The sequence below is a fragment of the Perna viridis genome, chromosome 8 (genome assembly GCF_037379345.1).
Source record: "Perna viridis isolate PV_CMFRI_1.1 ecotype Kerala chromosome 8, ASM3737934v1, whole genome shotgun sequence".
Taxonomy (NCBI): Eukaryota; Metazoa; Mollusca; class Bivalvia; order Mytilida; family Mytilidae; genus Perna; species Perna viridis.
Genome location: NC_142452.1, coordinates 20,499,931 through 20,518,584, shown reverse-complemented (window position 1 = coordinate 20,518,584; position 18,654 = coordinate 20,499,931). Strand labels below are relative to the sequence as shown.

Below are 18,654 nucleotides of genomic sequence, written 5' to 3'. Positions count from 1 at the left end.
GCCCCTTGAAGCTGCTTGTGGTTTTGCACTTTAATTCCTTAGAGCAGGATTTGTTCATAGTTTTAAAATGAAGACCTTGATTCATGATATTACATGGTCTATTTGGTTCTGCTTGTGTCAAAAAAAAAAAGATCAGATTCCTTTAAAAAATCTGTAATACATGTACATGTGTACAATATAATTCTAGTGACTATAGCCTAAAGATAAACTTTAGCTCTTACACAGAATTTGGGGATTTTGATAAATTTGACCTTTGTTGATCCAAAATCCACATTGGCACAAGGCAAGGAACAGTGTGAAATTTATTCACAAGATGGTTTTAGATGAAATATAACTGTTAAGAGGAAGAGTTACTGCAGAAACCTCCATTAGAAAAGCGGTCTTTCCTGTTTTTTAAAACTATTCTTTTATTAAAGATGAAGGTATATTTGATAACTTTTTTTCATAGGGATCAAGTTTGATTGGTTGCTTTGTTAACATGTTAGTAAGTGTTAGGATTGAAGTTCTCCTCCTTTTGTTGTCTTATAAAATTGTGAATTCCGCTTGATCCTCCATATTTATTTTGAAGAAAAAAATACAGAAGGTTTTGGGACTTCCATTCTATGACTTTGTTCACCTGTTTCTTCATGTTCTACCCCATAAATAAGGAACAGGAATTCTCAGTTGTACATTGAGTATACTCCTGCTCCAACAATTATCCAGTGCTGCTGCAACACTTGCCCAAAACATCTACAATATAGTAAGAGACATACCATGAGTATGATGACCGATCGTTTTTGTTTTATCGAAAGAGATATTCCCAATTTTAAAAAAAATATTGGATGGTACATGTAGGTTATAGTCAACAACTAACAAACAAATTAGTAAGAAATTTAAAAAAAATAGTAATGTTATTGGCTTCCACTCTCAGACAGGTGCACCACTGTGTTGGAGATTAGTCACAGTATGTCTCTTTCTGTACTGTACTTACACATTCTCCTTACTTAGTGTTCTAGTTCTGAAGAATCCACAGATCACATAATCTTATTTGATTTGAACCGGAACTTTAAAGCTTGGTCACTCCCAACTTGTAGGATATGCTAGTCTTTCAAAACAATATACAGTGTATGGGTCTTGTAATTAAGTTTTGCTTTGTCATGTGTGTAGGAGTTGGTTTTCATTTATTTATGAATACAGTTGGGTTCAGCTTTCTGAATCATGGTCCTTTAAGCTTTTTGAAATTTGGGTTTCAATTAGCACAGTTATTACACAGTCACTAAGAAGAGAATTTAACATAACAGCAGATGACATAGACTTGTGAATTCTACCATTTCTTTAAAGTAACATATTAACTAATCTGTTAAAGAATTGTGAAACTTCTTATTTAAGTGGATTCAGGAAATACTTTATTTCTAAAATTATCTGTCCGTTATTGTGGGTGAATGTCTACTTTGTATTTCAGATAGTTTATTTTGTAGATTCTGTATGTTGTGTCTTGTTATGTTGTTTTTTACAAGATGGTTTTGTAAATTCTGTTTCTATGTCCTATTTTCTAACTGAATTTGCAACTTTAAATATGCATCACACTTTATGTGTTTTCACTAAGACGCTGGGATTACCTGAGGACTAATTTTCTATCACTAAGACGCTGGGATTACCTGAGAACTAATTTTCTATCACTAAGACGCTGGGATTACCTGAGGACTAATTTCCTATCACTAAGACGCTGGGATTACCTGAGGACTAATTTCCGGGACAAATGAACACAATTATAGCTTTGTTTTGGAAACCATCTGTATACAATTTGACCTAAAGGCTGAACTGAATTTTTAAGTTTCATTATCCTAAAACAACTTGTATGATTCATTGATAATTGGTTAAGTACGCCCCTATAATTTGGATATGGTCTGAAATTTCATGTTATAGTGCAGCATATGTAAGTGTATAACTATTAAGTGTAGGTTGAATTAATGGACTTATACAGGGTGCATTTAAATAGATGTACAGTGTAGGAAGAAACACCATTCTGATCAAAGAGTTGAGCTAACCACAAACACCTCCAAAATTACTCATTTATTGATTTAGGCAAAAAGTGAGTTTTTGATGATATCAGTGGGTAAGTGAAAGGAGACTCTGTACTCCCACACGAGATAATAAATTTTTATGGTCATAGAAATAATCTGTCATTTTTTGTATCTTGATTGATTTTTTTAATGTACCCTCTATTCTTGCATAGTGTACTTCTAAAATTAATTGAAATGGAGAAAAGAGTAACATTTTCTGAGTTCTCCTCTGAAGGTGAGATCTAGCTTCACTGCTTGTGTATAGATAATATATTTCGGTATCTTTCAGCTTAAATTCATACTACAATCACATATGGACTTACTTGTAGTCCACTGAATGCTGTTTCTGTTTTATGGTTTATTGTTTGATGTTGGTATTTAATAGTAGTTTGTCTTTGACTATTGATTCTATGTTTTGTTTTTCTGAATGTTCTTGGTTTTTGTTGATATTGTGAACAGGTATAGTACTGAAGGATATGTCATCTCATTTTTAGCTCACCTGGCCTGGCCATGTGAGCTATTGCCATCACTTGGCCTCCGGTGTCATTTGTTAACAGTTTTTCAAAACTTTTCTCCTCAGACACTAGTAGACCAATTCGAATTAAACTTAGCAAGAATGTTTCATAAGGTATTCTGTGGAAATTTTTATCCATGAAAAAGCATGCTGTCTTCTACAAAAGATAGAATGTTGCTTATCAGGCCAGGTGATTCAGGTTCTATAGAGCTTTTGGTTTTTAACAACATTGCTGGGTGTATTTCTGATATTCAGCAGTAATGTAGTATATAACATCTGTTTATGTCATCCTATCATCATCTAAATACATTCTACCAGTAGTTCTTACTACAATAATGAAACATGGCAGGACTCTAGAATTTCCATTTCCTGGAACTCTTGGCAAGTTTGATTTAACGCTTGGAAAGTCCTCCTCCTTGCATTCTGTTGTAGATAAGTAATTGTTTGTAAGACTAGTTTGCTGTGGTTTGTAGATTATTTTCTTATTTCTAGAGCACTGTATGTAATAGTAAATGATGTTTCAAGATTCATAGCACATCTTTTCACTTGAAGTTTACCAATTATTTTCCAATCAACATTACAATATCCGTCAGACTTGAAAAGGGTTATTACTGGTGAAAGTGGACAAGATGTTTTTTCTGATAGGACTAATTTGGGACTTCCAATGTATCTAGTAAGCCAGATCAGTCTAAATTAGGACATGCATGTTTGATGTGAGGATTAATCAAACAAAATACAATTCTTGTGTAGATTGACAAGACATGAGGATTATAACAAATTAGGAGTTATGACTATAGCATTTCCTTCATTGCAATAAACATTGAAATGCCTGAACAAAATATCAATAGGTTAATTAATTGGATAGAGTAAATAACCAAAATATGATCACGAGTGCCAAAGAATGCCTAGATTTAACAAGTTGGTGAAACCTGCTCCGTGCACGAGCTAAATCCTCAAGCATTCTTGGCACTAGTGATTATATTTTGGTTATTCTCGATAACCAATTTAATTATCCTATTTATTATATAAATTTTCTTCATAACTCATCGATGTTTTCAACATGAATTTAAAATTTTTGTGATTGGTGCATTGATATAAAAAATGTGACGTTTTGGCTGGAGAAAGTCTGAGAGTGAAATTACCAAATTTTTTTCACAGTGTGAATTATCAAAAATATATTAAACTGGGAACATTTGATAAAACACTGCTATCTACATAATAATATGTTATAATATATTAACTATTGGATATTGCCTTTTAAAGGCCTGCATGATCAAAATTTTCCATCAAAATCTACGTCAAAGTTTGCCTCAAAGTTTTTTGACCATGTAAATCTGTATTAAATATGGAATTTGACCAATCAAAATGAGTTTTTGGAATGACTGTAAAAAGGCAGAAAGCAGCTTGATTCCTTCCTGTCCATATGACAGATTTCTATTGCTGAAACAGACAACCTTGGCAAAGTTTTCATCAAAAACTTTTGAAAAATATTTGATGACAGACTTTGATTGTGTAAATGGGCCTTAACAATGCATGAATTCTGTAACCACTTCTATTTAACTGCAATATATGCACAAACCTTAACATGCACTTGTTGTGTTTCGTGTAATATTTTGTCGTGCCTTTTTTACACGTCCAATCCAGAATCTGATGTTGCTCTAACATTCCTGCTTGATGTAGTAAAACGGTAATGTTTTTATTTTCTTCTCTATTTCACTTTTAATTTTCATATTTATACTGCTAATACAAGTACATGTATGTAGTGTGTGATTCTAGTACTGTAAGCACTTACCAGTATTTTATATTAGGCTGTATTTTTCTGTAGTCATAAGCATCAAACGAGACTGTCAGTTTATTTTGTTGGATCAATGAAAGTCCTTCTTAGTACTTTTACAGACATATATTTTCTCTAATTTAATTTTTTTCTGAAATCACTTTGCACCTAACATCTTCATTGTTTATAGACCGTAATGCTACTCCAAATGAGATGATTTAGGATCTTCTAACTATTTCACTATTACAAAAGGCCAAACTAAATTTAAAATTCAATTTAAAACTAGATAATGCTATTCTTGTATAACATTGTATAATCAAATATAGATATCTTGTTTTATTTTGTAGAATATTTCAAACATTTGAACCACTTACAGGAGTATTAATTGTTTTTGTATTGAAATAAATTTGTTGTTCATTTCAAAGTAGTGTTAAATATATAAATAGTTTCATGTAGTTAGTATAATCAATGTTGTAAGGCCAAGAAAAAATATATATGCCTGCATTTGCTGCTACTCTACCTGCCCTAGATTTTGTGCTTACCCTTTATATTTAATGGCCATTTGGGCTCAAGCACTGTTAAAGTCTAGATTGTTTCCCCTCAACTCGGTGTAAAATGTTTTTTCAAAATAAGATATTTTCCCTATCTACCTACCAACCTGGTAGCAGGAAACAAGACTTATTTTTTTGGCCTAATCAATAAGAAAAGTAAGCCTACAAATGCATTACATATCTTGAATCATATTTTTACTAAAATACAATGTACCAAAGCTCATCTTATTGGATCATACAAGTACTTGTATAAGCTTAATTTTGATATGAACAGGTAGATATATTATTTAATTTATGTCTGCTTCCCATATTAGAATTGGTTGTTGAAGGTCAATGCCAGCATGTAAATAGTAGGATATGATGTTTCTGATGCAGGTTAAATGTTTTTGACTTTTTTCATGACAATCTCTATAAAATTAATTGTTATAACTACATATTTAAGGTTTTGTAAGGTTGTTCCAAATTTCCCAAGTAAAAAAAAAATGGCATGTATTTTCCCAATCAGAAAAGGTGAGGTTCTTTTGAAAAAGGCCAACAATAACACTACATGTATCATGTAACAAGTTTTCATGTGTTAATACAAATTTCACTGCTTGTTAAATAAGTATTTGTTCGGAATTAAACAAAGAATTTTGCGATATTGCTTTAGCTTTAATTCAGCTATTATTACCCTTTCAGTGATAACAGGAGGTTCTGGTGGAACGTATGTCCGTCCCTCTGGTGGAAGTTCTGGTGGAACATATATCCGTCCCTCTGGTCAGTATGTTTACTATGAGGAGGATCTGTCCAATGGTCAGGTAATGGATGTCACTGACAGATATGTTGTCCGTGAACCAGCGCGGAGGACAGTGAAGACGGTTAAGGCCCCTGTCAAAACCCTGACCAGTAATGGCAGTATTATCTCTACAGAGCCTAGTGTACTCACCTTACCCCGTCAGCAGGAGAAGATAGTTACTAGGGTTCTCCCTAGCAATCCCCCCACCCAGCGTGTACGACGTGTGGTACAGTCACCAGTTGTGGTACCACAAGGAGGCTACAGAACTGTTATTGATAGTTCTAGGGGTGTTATCAGAAATAGTGGAACACAAGTTGTTCGAGAAGTAGTGCAGCCAAGATATGTCCAGCAACCACATGTTGTTCAGCAAGTTGTCAGACGAAGTGTACCTTCTAAGAAATATTATGTCACAAAATCTTCAGATTACACATCGTCATCTGATTCTTCATCCAGTGATTCTGATGATGAAAGAACCCTCATTTCCAAGGGTGAAGTTGTACATGCTGTGATACGCGACAACTGGTCTTTTAAAAAGGAACCAAAGGAGGAAAAGATCATTACAAAGGTCAAAAACAAGGACAGGGATGATGATGCTGCTTCTTCTGCTTCGTCAAGCTCGTTAGAAAGCAGGAAGCTGAAAATTTTGGAACAAGTTCGTGACAATGGTGTTGAAAATGGACAGGTTATAGTTAATGACAATGGAACACCTGTCATTGTCAAAATGAGAGGTAACAAGAAAGACAAAAAGTCAAAGAAAGAGAGAAAGAAGGAAGAGGGTAACTTTATGTTGTATTAAGGATCTATTATTTAACAATGCACAGTTAATTTACTAACCAGATATAGTCCTTCTTTATTGGGGGCACAATAAAAATGGGTTGAGACTGTATGAAAAATATTGATTTTTTTTTCTGTCTCCACTTTATTTTCCTTTGATAGCTAATTGTAAAAAAATGTTCATTAATTTTTATTGTTTTTTCGTTAAGAGAACAGTGCCTTAGAAGATAAGTTAATTGATTCAATAATGAAAAGAAGGTTGGACCTTGTACATTTTGTTCTGTAAATATTGCTTGAAATTAATCAAATGCCTAATATATTATGTATTTATATGCTTTTTTGTATCAAAAACATAATTTACTTGTAATCTAATGCCTTAGGCTGGTATAAATTCTTATCAATAATTTGAAGGTTCTTTCATTGTTGAAATAATTCAATGCACAACTAACTCCATTTCAGGCTGCATGGTCTGTACTGTTAACCAAGTGATTTTCACTGATCGTGAAAAAATGGGAAATTTCAGATTTTTTTATTTCCCACCTTTGAAGATGCAAAAATATATTATTATCAGAGTCCTTGCCTGTACTAACTTACAAAAATTTCATTGCAACATTTACAAGTTTACACTAAGTAGTATAGTTAATGATCAGAATAGCATTTTACAGTTACAGTAACATCCTAATGTCTTTCAGTTGCAGAGATCCATTGAAATGAACTTGGTTGCTGTGTTTGTAACTTGTTCACTTTTTTATGTTGTCATATTTTACTACCTTTGTTTCTCAAGATTTGAAGCTATGCCAGTGTCTTCACCTTTGAAATTTTAGTAAATAAAATTCTTTCATTTTTTTAAATTGAGCATGCAGTCTGAAAGATTCTTTTTGTTGTAGATGTTCTATATAAATACCTTTGAAATATAGATCTATATTAGTTCCATAAATTTATATATAATTTTGTAAAATTTGGAGCTTGATGTCTTTAATGATTATTTCCATCTAATCAATATATGCAACAGTTACATGTACAAAATGTATCAACACTTGAATCCTAGCTATTTATAGTACGCTATTTAATACAGAACTGTTTGATTTAACTCTATAAGACCCTATATAGTACTTGATGGTGAAGTCTAATACTTAATTTAGAAAGAGTATAGATATTTAAGGATTTCAAAACATTTTTAGGAATGGTAGGTTCAACGTAATTTCTGATTTGTTTAGCTGGAAGTCCACCTTGTAAAAATTCAATTTCCATTTAAATGTTAAAATATTCAATCTAGGATAGTTTAATCCCAACCCATAGTCTTCTAATCAATATAATAAGTTTGTGAGAGATCTGCAACTCTCTATTATTGAACGCTCAAAGAAGTCCTAGCATCACATAGAATGTACTAATTAGTCTACATTGAAATACTGCATATTAGTTGTTCATTTTAACTTATAAAACAGATTATTACTGAACAATGTGATATGCTTAAGCTTATAGTTGCATGGCGTCGATAAAGCTTTCGTGTTTTCAGTTCCTCGGTCTTCATTTTTTTCGTGCATTTTTATTTGCAACTTCACAGAACAGCTCTGAGAGACAGCCATTTGCTTTGAGAAATTAAGTACGTGCTTGCTTAAAATTTAGAAAATATTTGAATTTAAAACTTTATGTAATAAATCTTTATGAAAGGTGAAGAATTGGCATGTTTAAACTTGAACTCTTGATAATGAATGTTTATATGTTTATTAGTGCAGTTTTATTTATTTTTGCAGAATTGTATAGTCTTTAGGTAGGCTTAAGGCCATTTAAAGATTAAGTTTGTTTTCTGTCACTGTTTTTAAATTATTAAATTTGGTTTGCCTGAAATATAAAAAAAATTGGTCTGTTTTGATCAAATAAATGTATGACTCCAGATTTCAACAGGAAACAAATTTATTTTTTATTTCGCCACCAATCCAGTTTTAGCATGTTGTAAATTCATAGACGTCTCTGTAATTTTTATCAGCATCAAGATACATTTTAAAGGTTAATTCACTTTCTTAATGGAATAGTTGTCTTTTTTATTATTTTTCTTTATTTTTGGGGCTAACCAAACACAAACATTGATAAACAGTGTGAACCTAACATTGCTGAACAAACTATTTATCAGTTTGTTTTCTGTGTTTCAGTAGTTATATGGACTGAAGACTTTAAAGTGTATCTTGTGTATTATATTATATGCAGTGATGGTCCCTCTTTATATGTCATAGACTTATCTATATTCACACCTGATTAATATGTAGTTTTTATGATATTGACATACAGAGGCTGTAACAGTATTATATGTTGTTATGCAGGACTGTCGAGATGAGAATTCTAGGATGAGGGGTTTGTTTGGGGAATAAAACCCACTTTTGGCAGAAAGTTTGTGAATTTTATGCAACACTTGGGAAAAAATGAGCAACTGAAAGACTAGAAGTGACATGTTCTAAAAGTCATGCTAGTTCAATGTACTGTTCTGTTTAATCAGGGTAGACTGTCTTAAAGGTTCATAGTGGGTGGAAATTTGAAACTGTTGGAAGTATGAGGTTTGTTTAGAGATGGGATACAAAGTCAAATTGGAAGATCTACTTTGTAATAAATTTTTCTTAGTTTCACAGATGGGGCAGAGCTTTAAAATACCACCATTATGAAGAAAGGTAGAATTATTGAAATACAATAAGAAAAGATGATTTGAACTAAGAGTTGACTGTCACTGCATGTAATAAATATGTCCCAAATATTGTACTTAATGTTTTTATATTTTGTCGAGTGTGTGTACTTGGTAATGGGATTTGTAACTGTAAATATGAAACCCCCATAACATCATTTAATAAAATCACAAACTTAACATTGGTATATATTACCATATGAAATTATTCATTCTTTTTCTATGGAAATCCTTTAACAGTGATCTAAAAACCTTTAGAGAGAGCCCTAAATTCCTAAATATCTACACTTTACAAGTCATCTTTAATTCACTTTATAATTATCTGTCTGTGTGAGACCCGACAGGGTAGTCAAGGATGTTAAAAACCTCCTCACTCATTCTTGATTATTACCGGTAATATTTACATGTACATGTAATGTTATACATGTAATCAAAACAACATTACTAAATTAATCTCTAATAAAAAGTTTTCAGGTCTGATTTTTAAAATAGAATTCCATGTTTTCAAATTCATTTTTTACCATATACTTTTTTTACCCTTTGTTAAGTCAAGTTTTGCCATTTTTTAATTTTTTATTGAACATGAAATGGTATAAGTTATATGATACTGAGAATATTAAATTTTTCTAATTAATTAGATTTAAATGATTTGAAAAGATCAATATTTTTCATATTAAGCAACTTTTTTTTTCTCTTTTTTTCTCTTTTTTTTTTCTTTTAAAGATTTCATTGTACATCTCCTAGATATCAAGTAAATTATTTATTTGGTAATTAAACTTTTGTATGTATAATTGATAATGAGAAATTATGTTTAAAATGTTTTAAATATACCACTTAAGATATTTTCTATGGATATATTAAACCTTCATACTTCATAATTTGACCTTGAGTTTAACCTTTCAGATAAAGAAGTTGTTGGTGCCGCTAGACCAGAGGACTAAATACGATGCTTTTCTAGTTTATATTCCACCATATGTGATTGGTGCACTGGAATCATTTGACAGCTTGAACTAATTACCCATAAGGTGCACTTGTTTCAATGGCTCTGCAACCTATTTAGCTTGACCTAATTATTAATGTAAAATGTTAAATGTTGTCTGACAGTGTTTGTAATGTTGCAATGAAAATTTCATATTTTTCCCATGTGTATATTTTACATGTTGTTACCGGTACATGTATTTTTGTATTTTTCAGTTGAAATGCATTCTGTAGATAGTTCAAAGGTTGCTTTTTGTGAATATTTAATAAGTCAGTCTGCCATTTTTTCCCCATTATTGCCCAGCATTTATTGTCATGGTTATACATACTCCTAGGAATGCTGAAAATAGTTTAGTGAATTGGATTTGCTTCTTTGAGGAGAAACATAAGAAGGGGTTCAAATTTTACTTTACTGTCAAGGGTAAAAGGTCCTTGACTGTTCTAGAAGTTTGAAATCAAGGATTTACTTCAGAAAAACAAGTCCTAAAAAAGGGGACCATTTAAATGGTTAAGATACAGGATCTGGGTACATGAAATTTTGAAGGTCCTAGATTAGAAATTGAGGGTACTAGACCTGAGACCAACAATAATTTGAACCCCTGTCTGTGGAATTATCTCTGACTCTTTTTTATTCTTGAGCTGAGCTTTTTATTTTAGCTCCATTATACTGCAGTGCTGCATGGTAAGGGTTATTGGACATAAATATTAATGGGCTGAGTTCCAAATTGTAGAAAATCTCCATTTTGTTGAATTACTGTGTTCTGCAACATTAAAGATCCTTCTTTATTAATATAATACTATCATGTTGGTAAAATGCAAGCAAATATGTGTTCAGGTTGATACTTTAACTCATTGACAGCATCTGTACTTGTTGACATTTTTTAATGTTGCCTAATTTTTATGACTTTTATGTAAGCCAGTATCATAAAACTATTGCAGGAATGTTCAGTAAAAGGTCTTACAAATTATGGTGTTAGTCTGTATTTCATACACTATTGAACAACAATAACAGTATACATCTCTCATGTAAGATATAGGCCAAAGGCTACAAGAGGGTAAGATTTGACAGGTCTGATCTTTTATAAACCTGTTTCTGAAGGTGAAATAATTAAATGTACACTTTGCAATTTATTTTCAAACTTTTTATTCAGAAACTATTCTTTTATGAAATCTGAGTATAACCCATGCATTTTGCATAAATAACAGGTTTGACTGGTGTTAATAAGACTTTATGTCTACTAGTTTATTTCTATGTCTAAGTCCTTGGCCCAGTTTTTTTTATGTTTGTGAGAGTTGTGTATTGACAAAAAAGGACATTTTAAATTGAGATATGCATTTGTAACAGAGAAGATTTATATTATTTTCTGTTTTTAATTAATTAATACACATATGTACTATGTCTTTGTCATGTCATATGTACCATGTATACCGAAGCTTTAATAATAAAATGTTGAGTTGTAAAACTACCAACCATTTAACCATAATGATAAAATGGTTTTTTTTTTCTGGTTCATTTTGTAATTTTGCAATAGGCCACAGGAGATAAGAAGGGAATGAGCTTTGATCAGATCCAAAACTTCAGGTCAGGAATAGTTGTGTGTGAGAAGTTTTTACTGAGCAAATGGAGGGATTATCTATAGTGGGAATGTTTTGTGAAGCCTTCAGATTTAAAGGCAAAAAAGGATACTTCTTTAGTAAATTAGGGGGGGGGGTTAATACTTGGGTTGCCCACATTTGAAGTTTTGTCCATTCTGTAGCTTTTCTTGAACAGCTATTGTCATTCAATAAGTTGAATGTACAAGTCATAATTTTATCAACAGAGAGTACAAACACCTTGCTAGGTTAAATGACATTTCTAATTATTACCTAGTGTTCCACATGTTGGTAGAAGGTTGATATAATTAATGTATTCCCTATTGATCTCTAATAAAACTCTGTTTACATTATTATATGTGTACATTTAAATCTTCCAGCATTTACAATACCTGGTATGTTTGTTTTTCAATAGAGAGTTTTATAATTCCTAAAGGAAAATGTTCCCTCTCATGGTTGGGGTGTGACATTGTTAGACCAGTAGACTGTGAAATCTTGTGTTAGATTAGATATGTCTCAATGAATTCTAGTGATCTTTTATGATGTAAATATTCTGTCAAAATTATTATGCTTTATAGGTTTGTTCAATGTGAATATCAATGTTTGTTCATTGTTCAAAGAGTTTTTATTTCATATTTAAAAAATTTCTACAACAACACAAAGAGTTTCATGGGTGCATTAAGGATATTTTCTTTGTATAGCATAAGAGAGATAACTCTAGTTATTCAGTCCTAAGAAATCCAAAATATGAAATCCTACTACAGAGTGCACAATATTTGTTTGTCTTAACATCACTTAAGTCAGCTAGACTTGTCAATAATATTATTTTGTGATGGTGTAAAGAAAGATATATTTTGACTGTATTGTATGAGGCTGAAGCCTGAGTGTTATAAGATTTTGATGCATTGAATAGGTTTATTTGTATATATGTATTAGAATACAAGTTATGAACTTGAATTTAGATAGCAATAACATATTGATTGTTCTACTGTATTATGTATTAAATTTATAGACTGTCATAAAAGATTATTAATTATATTTAATTGATATAATGAAATTTATGAATAAATTTATTTTTTTCAATGACTTCTTTGGTTATGTTTAATTGAAATGAATCAGGGTGAAGTGTTAGATTCCCTTGATTATCCTTTACCTCACTACCCCCTCCTCTCTGCCTTTAAAACACTACCCCCCATCCTCTCTGCCTTTACCTCACTACCCCCTCCTATCTGCCTTTAAAACACTACCCCATCTTCTCTGCCTTCAAAACACTACCCCATCATCTCTGTCATTACAACACTACCCCCATCCTTTCTACCTTTACAACACTACCCCAACCTCTCTGCCTTAACAACACTACACCGCATCCCCTCTGCCTTTACAACACTACCCCCATCCTCTCTGCCTTAACAACACTACACCGCATCCCCTCTACCTTTAAAACACTACCCCCATCCTCTCTGCCTTAACAACACTACACCGCATCCCCTCTGCCTTTACAACACTACCCCCATCCTCTCTGCCTTAACAACACTACACCGCATCCCCTCTGCCTTTACAACACTACCCCCATCCTCTCTGCCTTAACAACACTACACCGCATCCCCTCTGCCTTTACAACACTACCCCCATCCTCTCTGCCTTAACAACACTACACCGCATCCCCTCTGCCTTTAAAACACTACCCCCATCCTCTCTGCCTTAACAACACTACACCGCATCCCCTCTGCCTTTACAACACTACCCCCATCCTCTCTGCCTTAACAACACTACACCGCATCCCCTCTGCCTTTACAACACTACCCCCATCCTCTCTGCCTTAACAACACTACACCGCATCCCCTCTGCCTTTACAACACTACCCCCATCCTCTCTGCCTTAACAACACTACACCGCATCCCCTCTGCCTTTACAACACTACCCCCCTCCTCTCTGCCTTAACAACACTACACCGCATCCCCTCTGCCTTTACAACACTACCCCCATCCTCTCTACCTTTACAACACTACCCCCATCCTCTGTGCCTTTACAACACTACCCTCATCCCCTCTGCCTTTACAATACTACCCCCATCCTCTCTGCCTTTACAACACTACTCCCATCCCCTCTGCCTTTACAACACTACCCCCATCCTCTTTGCCTTATTATGCCGTTTAAGACGATGAACTGATTCAAAATTATTGGGAGGTACAAGTTTCAAAATGATGAATTGGTATAATACTACTTTATAAATTACATTAATGGGGGGTATTTATTGAGATATAACAAGAACAGATATGGTGAATATGTCAAAGAGACAACCTCACTAGGATGGAAAATGTCAGCCCAAGACCACCCATTGGTCTTCAATGAAAGACAAGGAAACCCTCACATCACAGGGCATGCTGCAGCTGGCCCAATAAACAACATTATACACAGGTACAGTGAAATAGTTGCCACTATATACTCCAGCAATATAAAAGTTAACTGAAAGTGAGACTGGATAACATGATATTTATAGGCAATCATAATTTGGTCTTACTTTATGATTACAATAAATTGAAAAGTAAAATATAATATTAATTTGTGTTTATTTTAAGTAGCTTTAGATTAAAGATGTACTGCTAGATCTTATAAATAGATTATTGAACTAAATAAAATGTACATCTTATGACACCAAACTGCAAAAATTCTATTTCGCAAAAATTACCAGTATATAGTTTTTTTTTATATGACCCCTTGTACCAAAAAGTTATGTACAATGTAATTTAACATATTCTTTGCTCTCACCAAGTCACCACATTATATATCTTCTAAGAAATACTTAGAGAGAGATATTCATTGTTCTCCAATTAATTATTCTAAAAATATCACCAAATTGTGGAGACCACAAATCTACTGTCAGTCGAGGAGAGTAATACTAAAAGCCTTTATTTAGAGTGTAAGACATGTATGTATCCTGGACTACTATGAATCAATGGTAAGGAAGAGCACCAAACTATAGCACTGGGTTTAACTCTTGGAAACTGAAATGTCTTTTTTTAACTCACCTGGCCTAAGGCCAAGTGAACTTACAAATGTTTGCCATTACTGGGGGTCAGTCGTTGTGGTCTTCATCGCTTGGACAAATTTTCAAAAATCTTCTCCTGTGAAACTACTAGACCGAAGGGGTGTTAGCTTTGCACGATTGTTTCTCAATTGTGCACAAAATGAATGTTGGGATTGATGATGCTTGAAAAAAACATGGCCGCCATTACTAAAAATAGAACATGGCGGCCTGAAGACTTTTTTTGCAAATAACTCAAAAACTGTTGTCTTTAGGATTTGGGCCACTAACGGCTTTTTTGTCAATTTTAGCATGTACAATTTTGAAAATTTTTTCTCCGAAACCATTTTATATAATTCAATGATAGTTGGCATATTTGTTCCTTAGGGTATCCTACACAAAATGAATATTTTGATTTTCAATCCACGAAAAAACATGGCCCCTGTTGCTGAAAATAGAACATAGAGATCAGAAGGAAGATTTTTGCAAATAACTCAAAAACTGTTGCCTTTAGCAAAATTCTGGCAGAAGTAATATTGATCAGCATTATGAGATTGACCAATGCAGAAATTTTCAAGACCATTCGTTGACTGATGTAGGAGTTTTTGCCCCTGAAACAATTTTGTTTGTTTCTTCTTTGAAAATCTTCTCTGAAACCATGTTTCTTCTTTGAAAATCTTCTCTGAAACCATTGAAGATAATTTAATGAAATGAGCAGATTTGTTTATTTTTTTAAAATAATTTCAAAACTTGCGTTTAGCAAAATTCTTGTTCAGGTCATTAAAATGATATTAAAAGCATTTCCTGCATTGGTCAATTTAGTTGATTTTAACTTAGGCTGTCTCATTCCTCAAGTTTTTCAAATAAGCAAATGGTTAACAAGGTGAGCGATTCAGGCTCTCTTGAGCCTCTAGTTCCCTAAGGTGTGGTGATACTATAATAGTTTTAATATTGCAAAATGGTCGACTCCTGTCACTAGTCTATCCATCTGTATGCTGAGAGGTACCTACTTGGTGTAATCTCTTATTGATTTGAACCAATATCATTCAAACTTAGCAAAGTGTTTATATACATATTAGAGATGTGCTTCTCATACTATGGATTATTTTGTGAATCAATTTCTATATTTTTAGCATGCTACATTTGGCAAGTTCTTGTCAGTTTGTGTTGTCAAGGGTTTACATTTTGTATTATCTGTAACTCAGTAAGTAGTGAACAAACGTAATTCAAATTTTATCCATTGGTTACACTCATATTGAGGATATGCTCCTTTTATAATAAACAAATGTGCAAAATATTTTCATGAGTTTTCCAGTTGATCTTAATCACTTTTCAGCAATACACTATCATATCATAAGTACACACTTTATGTAAATTGTAACTCACACCATATGGTTTAACTTGCTCATTGTTAATGCATATATGAAGATATCTACCAGTATGTGCTGACAAGTATTATATGATGCCAAGACATGTTATTGGTCTTGTTTTAAACTAAGCTTTTATAAATAATGACTAAGTCCAGTATTGAAACTTGAGAAAAAAATATACATGACTTCAAATTCTGTTAAAATGTTGTGACAATTTGACATGAGAAAATCATGTGATGGTGTAAAAATCAATTGATTGGTACAAAGTAGTGACAACAAGAACAATAACTCTTCCAAAATGTCATAATTTTTATCTGGAAAATGCAACAACCAAATAGCAATCTAAGACTGGTTATATTGTTAATAACACTCTGAATAAGAAATAAATAAATTGTGGGTATCTGACATGAATGAATCACCTACTGTCTAATATTTATAATGACTGCTAATAGAATTTATGGACTCATCATTGACAATCATTTCAAAGGTATGATTTCCTCTATCACTTGAACTGTTTGATATATTTAGAATAATTTTACAAGTTAAGCTGATTAACGAGTTGTATTATTGAATAATTTACAGAGATTAGTTTGAAGGAAACAATTACATGAACATTTTATAGATCTGCATGAGACTTAATTGAGAATTACAATGTGACTGTCTGACATTGGTTTTATATAATTTGATTAAAGCAATGTTGAGTGGTTTTTATATTCCATCCCTGTTAGAATTGATTATTGGCGTAATTTACAAGTAAGTTTCACTACATATAGGTGCCAGTATCGTATTAATTTTCCCATAGACTTCTATAGTGAAGGGCATATTTTTAGGATTTTAAAAAAAATATGTAAATTGATTCAATAAAACTTTCACTTATGTAGCATTTCTAAGGACAGGTGAAAAAATAATTTCCCGCAAAGAAAATAGGATGAGTCCATGAAGATCGGACAGAAAAGTAGTCGTGAACTATAAATAGCCATTTTCCCTACTTTCACTTTCGTTTTGCACTCACCAAACCAACCTTTTCAGTGGAACATTTTTATGTTATTATGTTAGATTTTCTTTTAAAAATGTTCTTCATGTTATATTGTGATGTTTGCTCTATTTCATAAGTCATTGTTCATATCTTTTGACAAAACATTAGTTGGTAGAGAGGCAAAAAGAAAATGCACTATATTTTTATAGCATCCATGTTTTGACGTACACCCGCTCAGGGATATGCAATACGATACTGGTACCTATATGAATATCCTAACAGGTGTAAGGGAGATAATTCTAATTAGAAACACTGAGACCATATTTAAAAAAAATTCGATGAGAAAATCAAGGGATTTGGAAATGGGGTTACACGCTATTGTTAACTCTTTTCTGCCCAAATTTTGTTTTAAATCAGCAAGATTTTCCAACACAAATGTGGCTTGGGATGTTTTGGGTGTTGGTTCTGCTTCTAATTTTCTACTCAAACCAAATTTTATTTGCCAGGTAAATTATCATTAAGATTTCCATGTATAAATGAATTCTTTAGTGGTACATTCTGTAGGTAGACATTATTTTTGCAAGTTTTACTTAAGCTACCAAAAAAAGGCAGGTGGTTTTAAATATTAATTTGCATGTTGTGAGTCTTTTATGATTGGTATACCTTTAAGGGTGACATGCTGTTGTGATGATTAGTAGGTGCAGTTATATTCCAGTAGAGTAATATAATGAAGCCTGGACTAGAATAGCTATTTTAACTAGATAACAGTAAACTTGCTACACATTTTTCTGTAGTAACATTTACTAAATACAAGATACAAAATGTATTTAAATCTAAACTGTTAATTATTCACTATCTATCTGTTGTCCTACAATCAAACATCCTATGGTTTGCTGCACCCAATCAGGTACCTATGTTCGAGTAAGAAAAAAATGTTATTTTTTTTATACTCAAAAACATAATTAGTACTTAGCATCAAACATGCTGAAAGGAAGAATACATTCCTTTAAAAAAAATGTATATTTTGTGGTAAGTAATAATTTCACAAAATATATAAAATTAAGAAGTGGACATGTTTGAAAAAAAAAATTGCATTAGCATATTATAAGGGAGTTAGCCACTGGAATGGTCTTCTTTTTCATGACATGGAAAATATAAATGGATTTTTGTAAATATGGGTTGATAACTTGATGGATTGGGTATTGTTAACTGACAAGGTAGCCTATATGTATGGTTCCTTTATGTGTTGCTATCATATTAGTAGTGAATACTATGTTGAACTGACCTATCAGAATTTGCAGTGAGTGTGTTTCCAATTTGGTCCATATGTAATTATAGGCATATGAATGGTTAGGTTTTTATATAGCTAGTACATACATCGCATCAATAAGGTATTTAATAAAAACTTCAGGTTGCATGCCTGTACCAAAATTGATGGCAAGTCACATGGTAATGTAATTAAGTATTTTACACCTCCGAGCAATAGTTATTTTCTACAACTAAATTGTACATTGTATTAATTAAGCAAGTCCATTTACTTAATACATTTTATAGATTGGTTAAGTAGTGATGTGTGATGTAACAATACTTGATAAAGGGCTGAATCAACAG

The 18,654-nt window shown here is 32.5% G+C and overlaps 1 protein-coding gene across 4 annotated transcripts in view; it reads left to right on the top strand.

The window, feature by feature from the left end:
• LOC148609771 (1-phosphatidylinositol 4,5-bisphosphate phosphodiesterase delta-1-like) overlaps positions 1-18,654 on the top strand; it is a 69,037-nt gene that overhangs the window by 6,875 nt on the left and 43,508 nt on the right. For 3 of the 4 annotated variants that reach the window (XM_088540907.1, XM_088540905.1, XM_088540906.1), the window contains exon 2: positions 5,560-6,432. The exons of the other annotated variant lie outside the window; for it this stretch is intronic. In XM_088540907.1, coding sequence (XP_088397033.1) covers positions 5,560-6,432 — 873 coding nt within the window. The remainder of the gene's footprint in view (positions 1-5,559; positions 6,433-18,654) is intronic. 4 annotated transcript variants of the gene reach the window in all.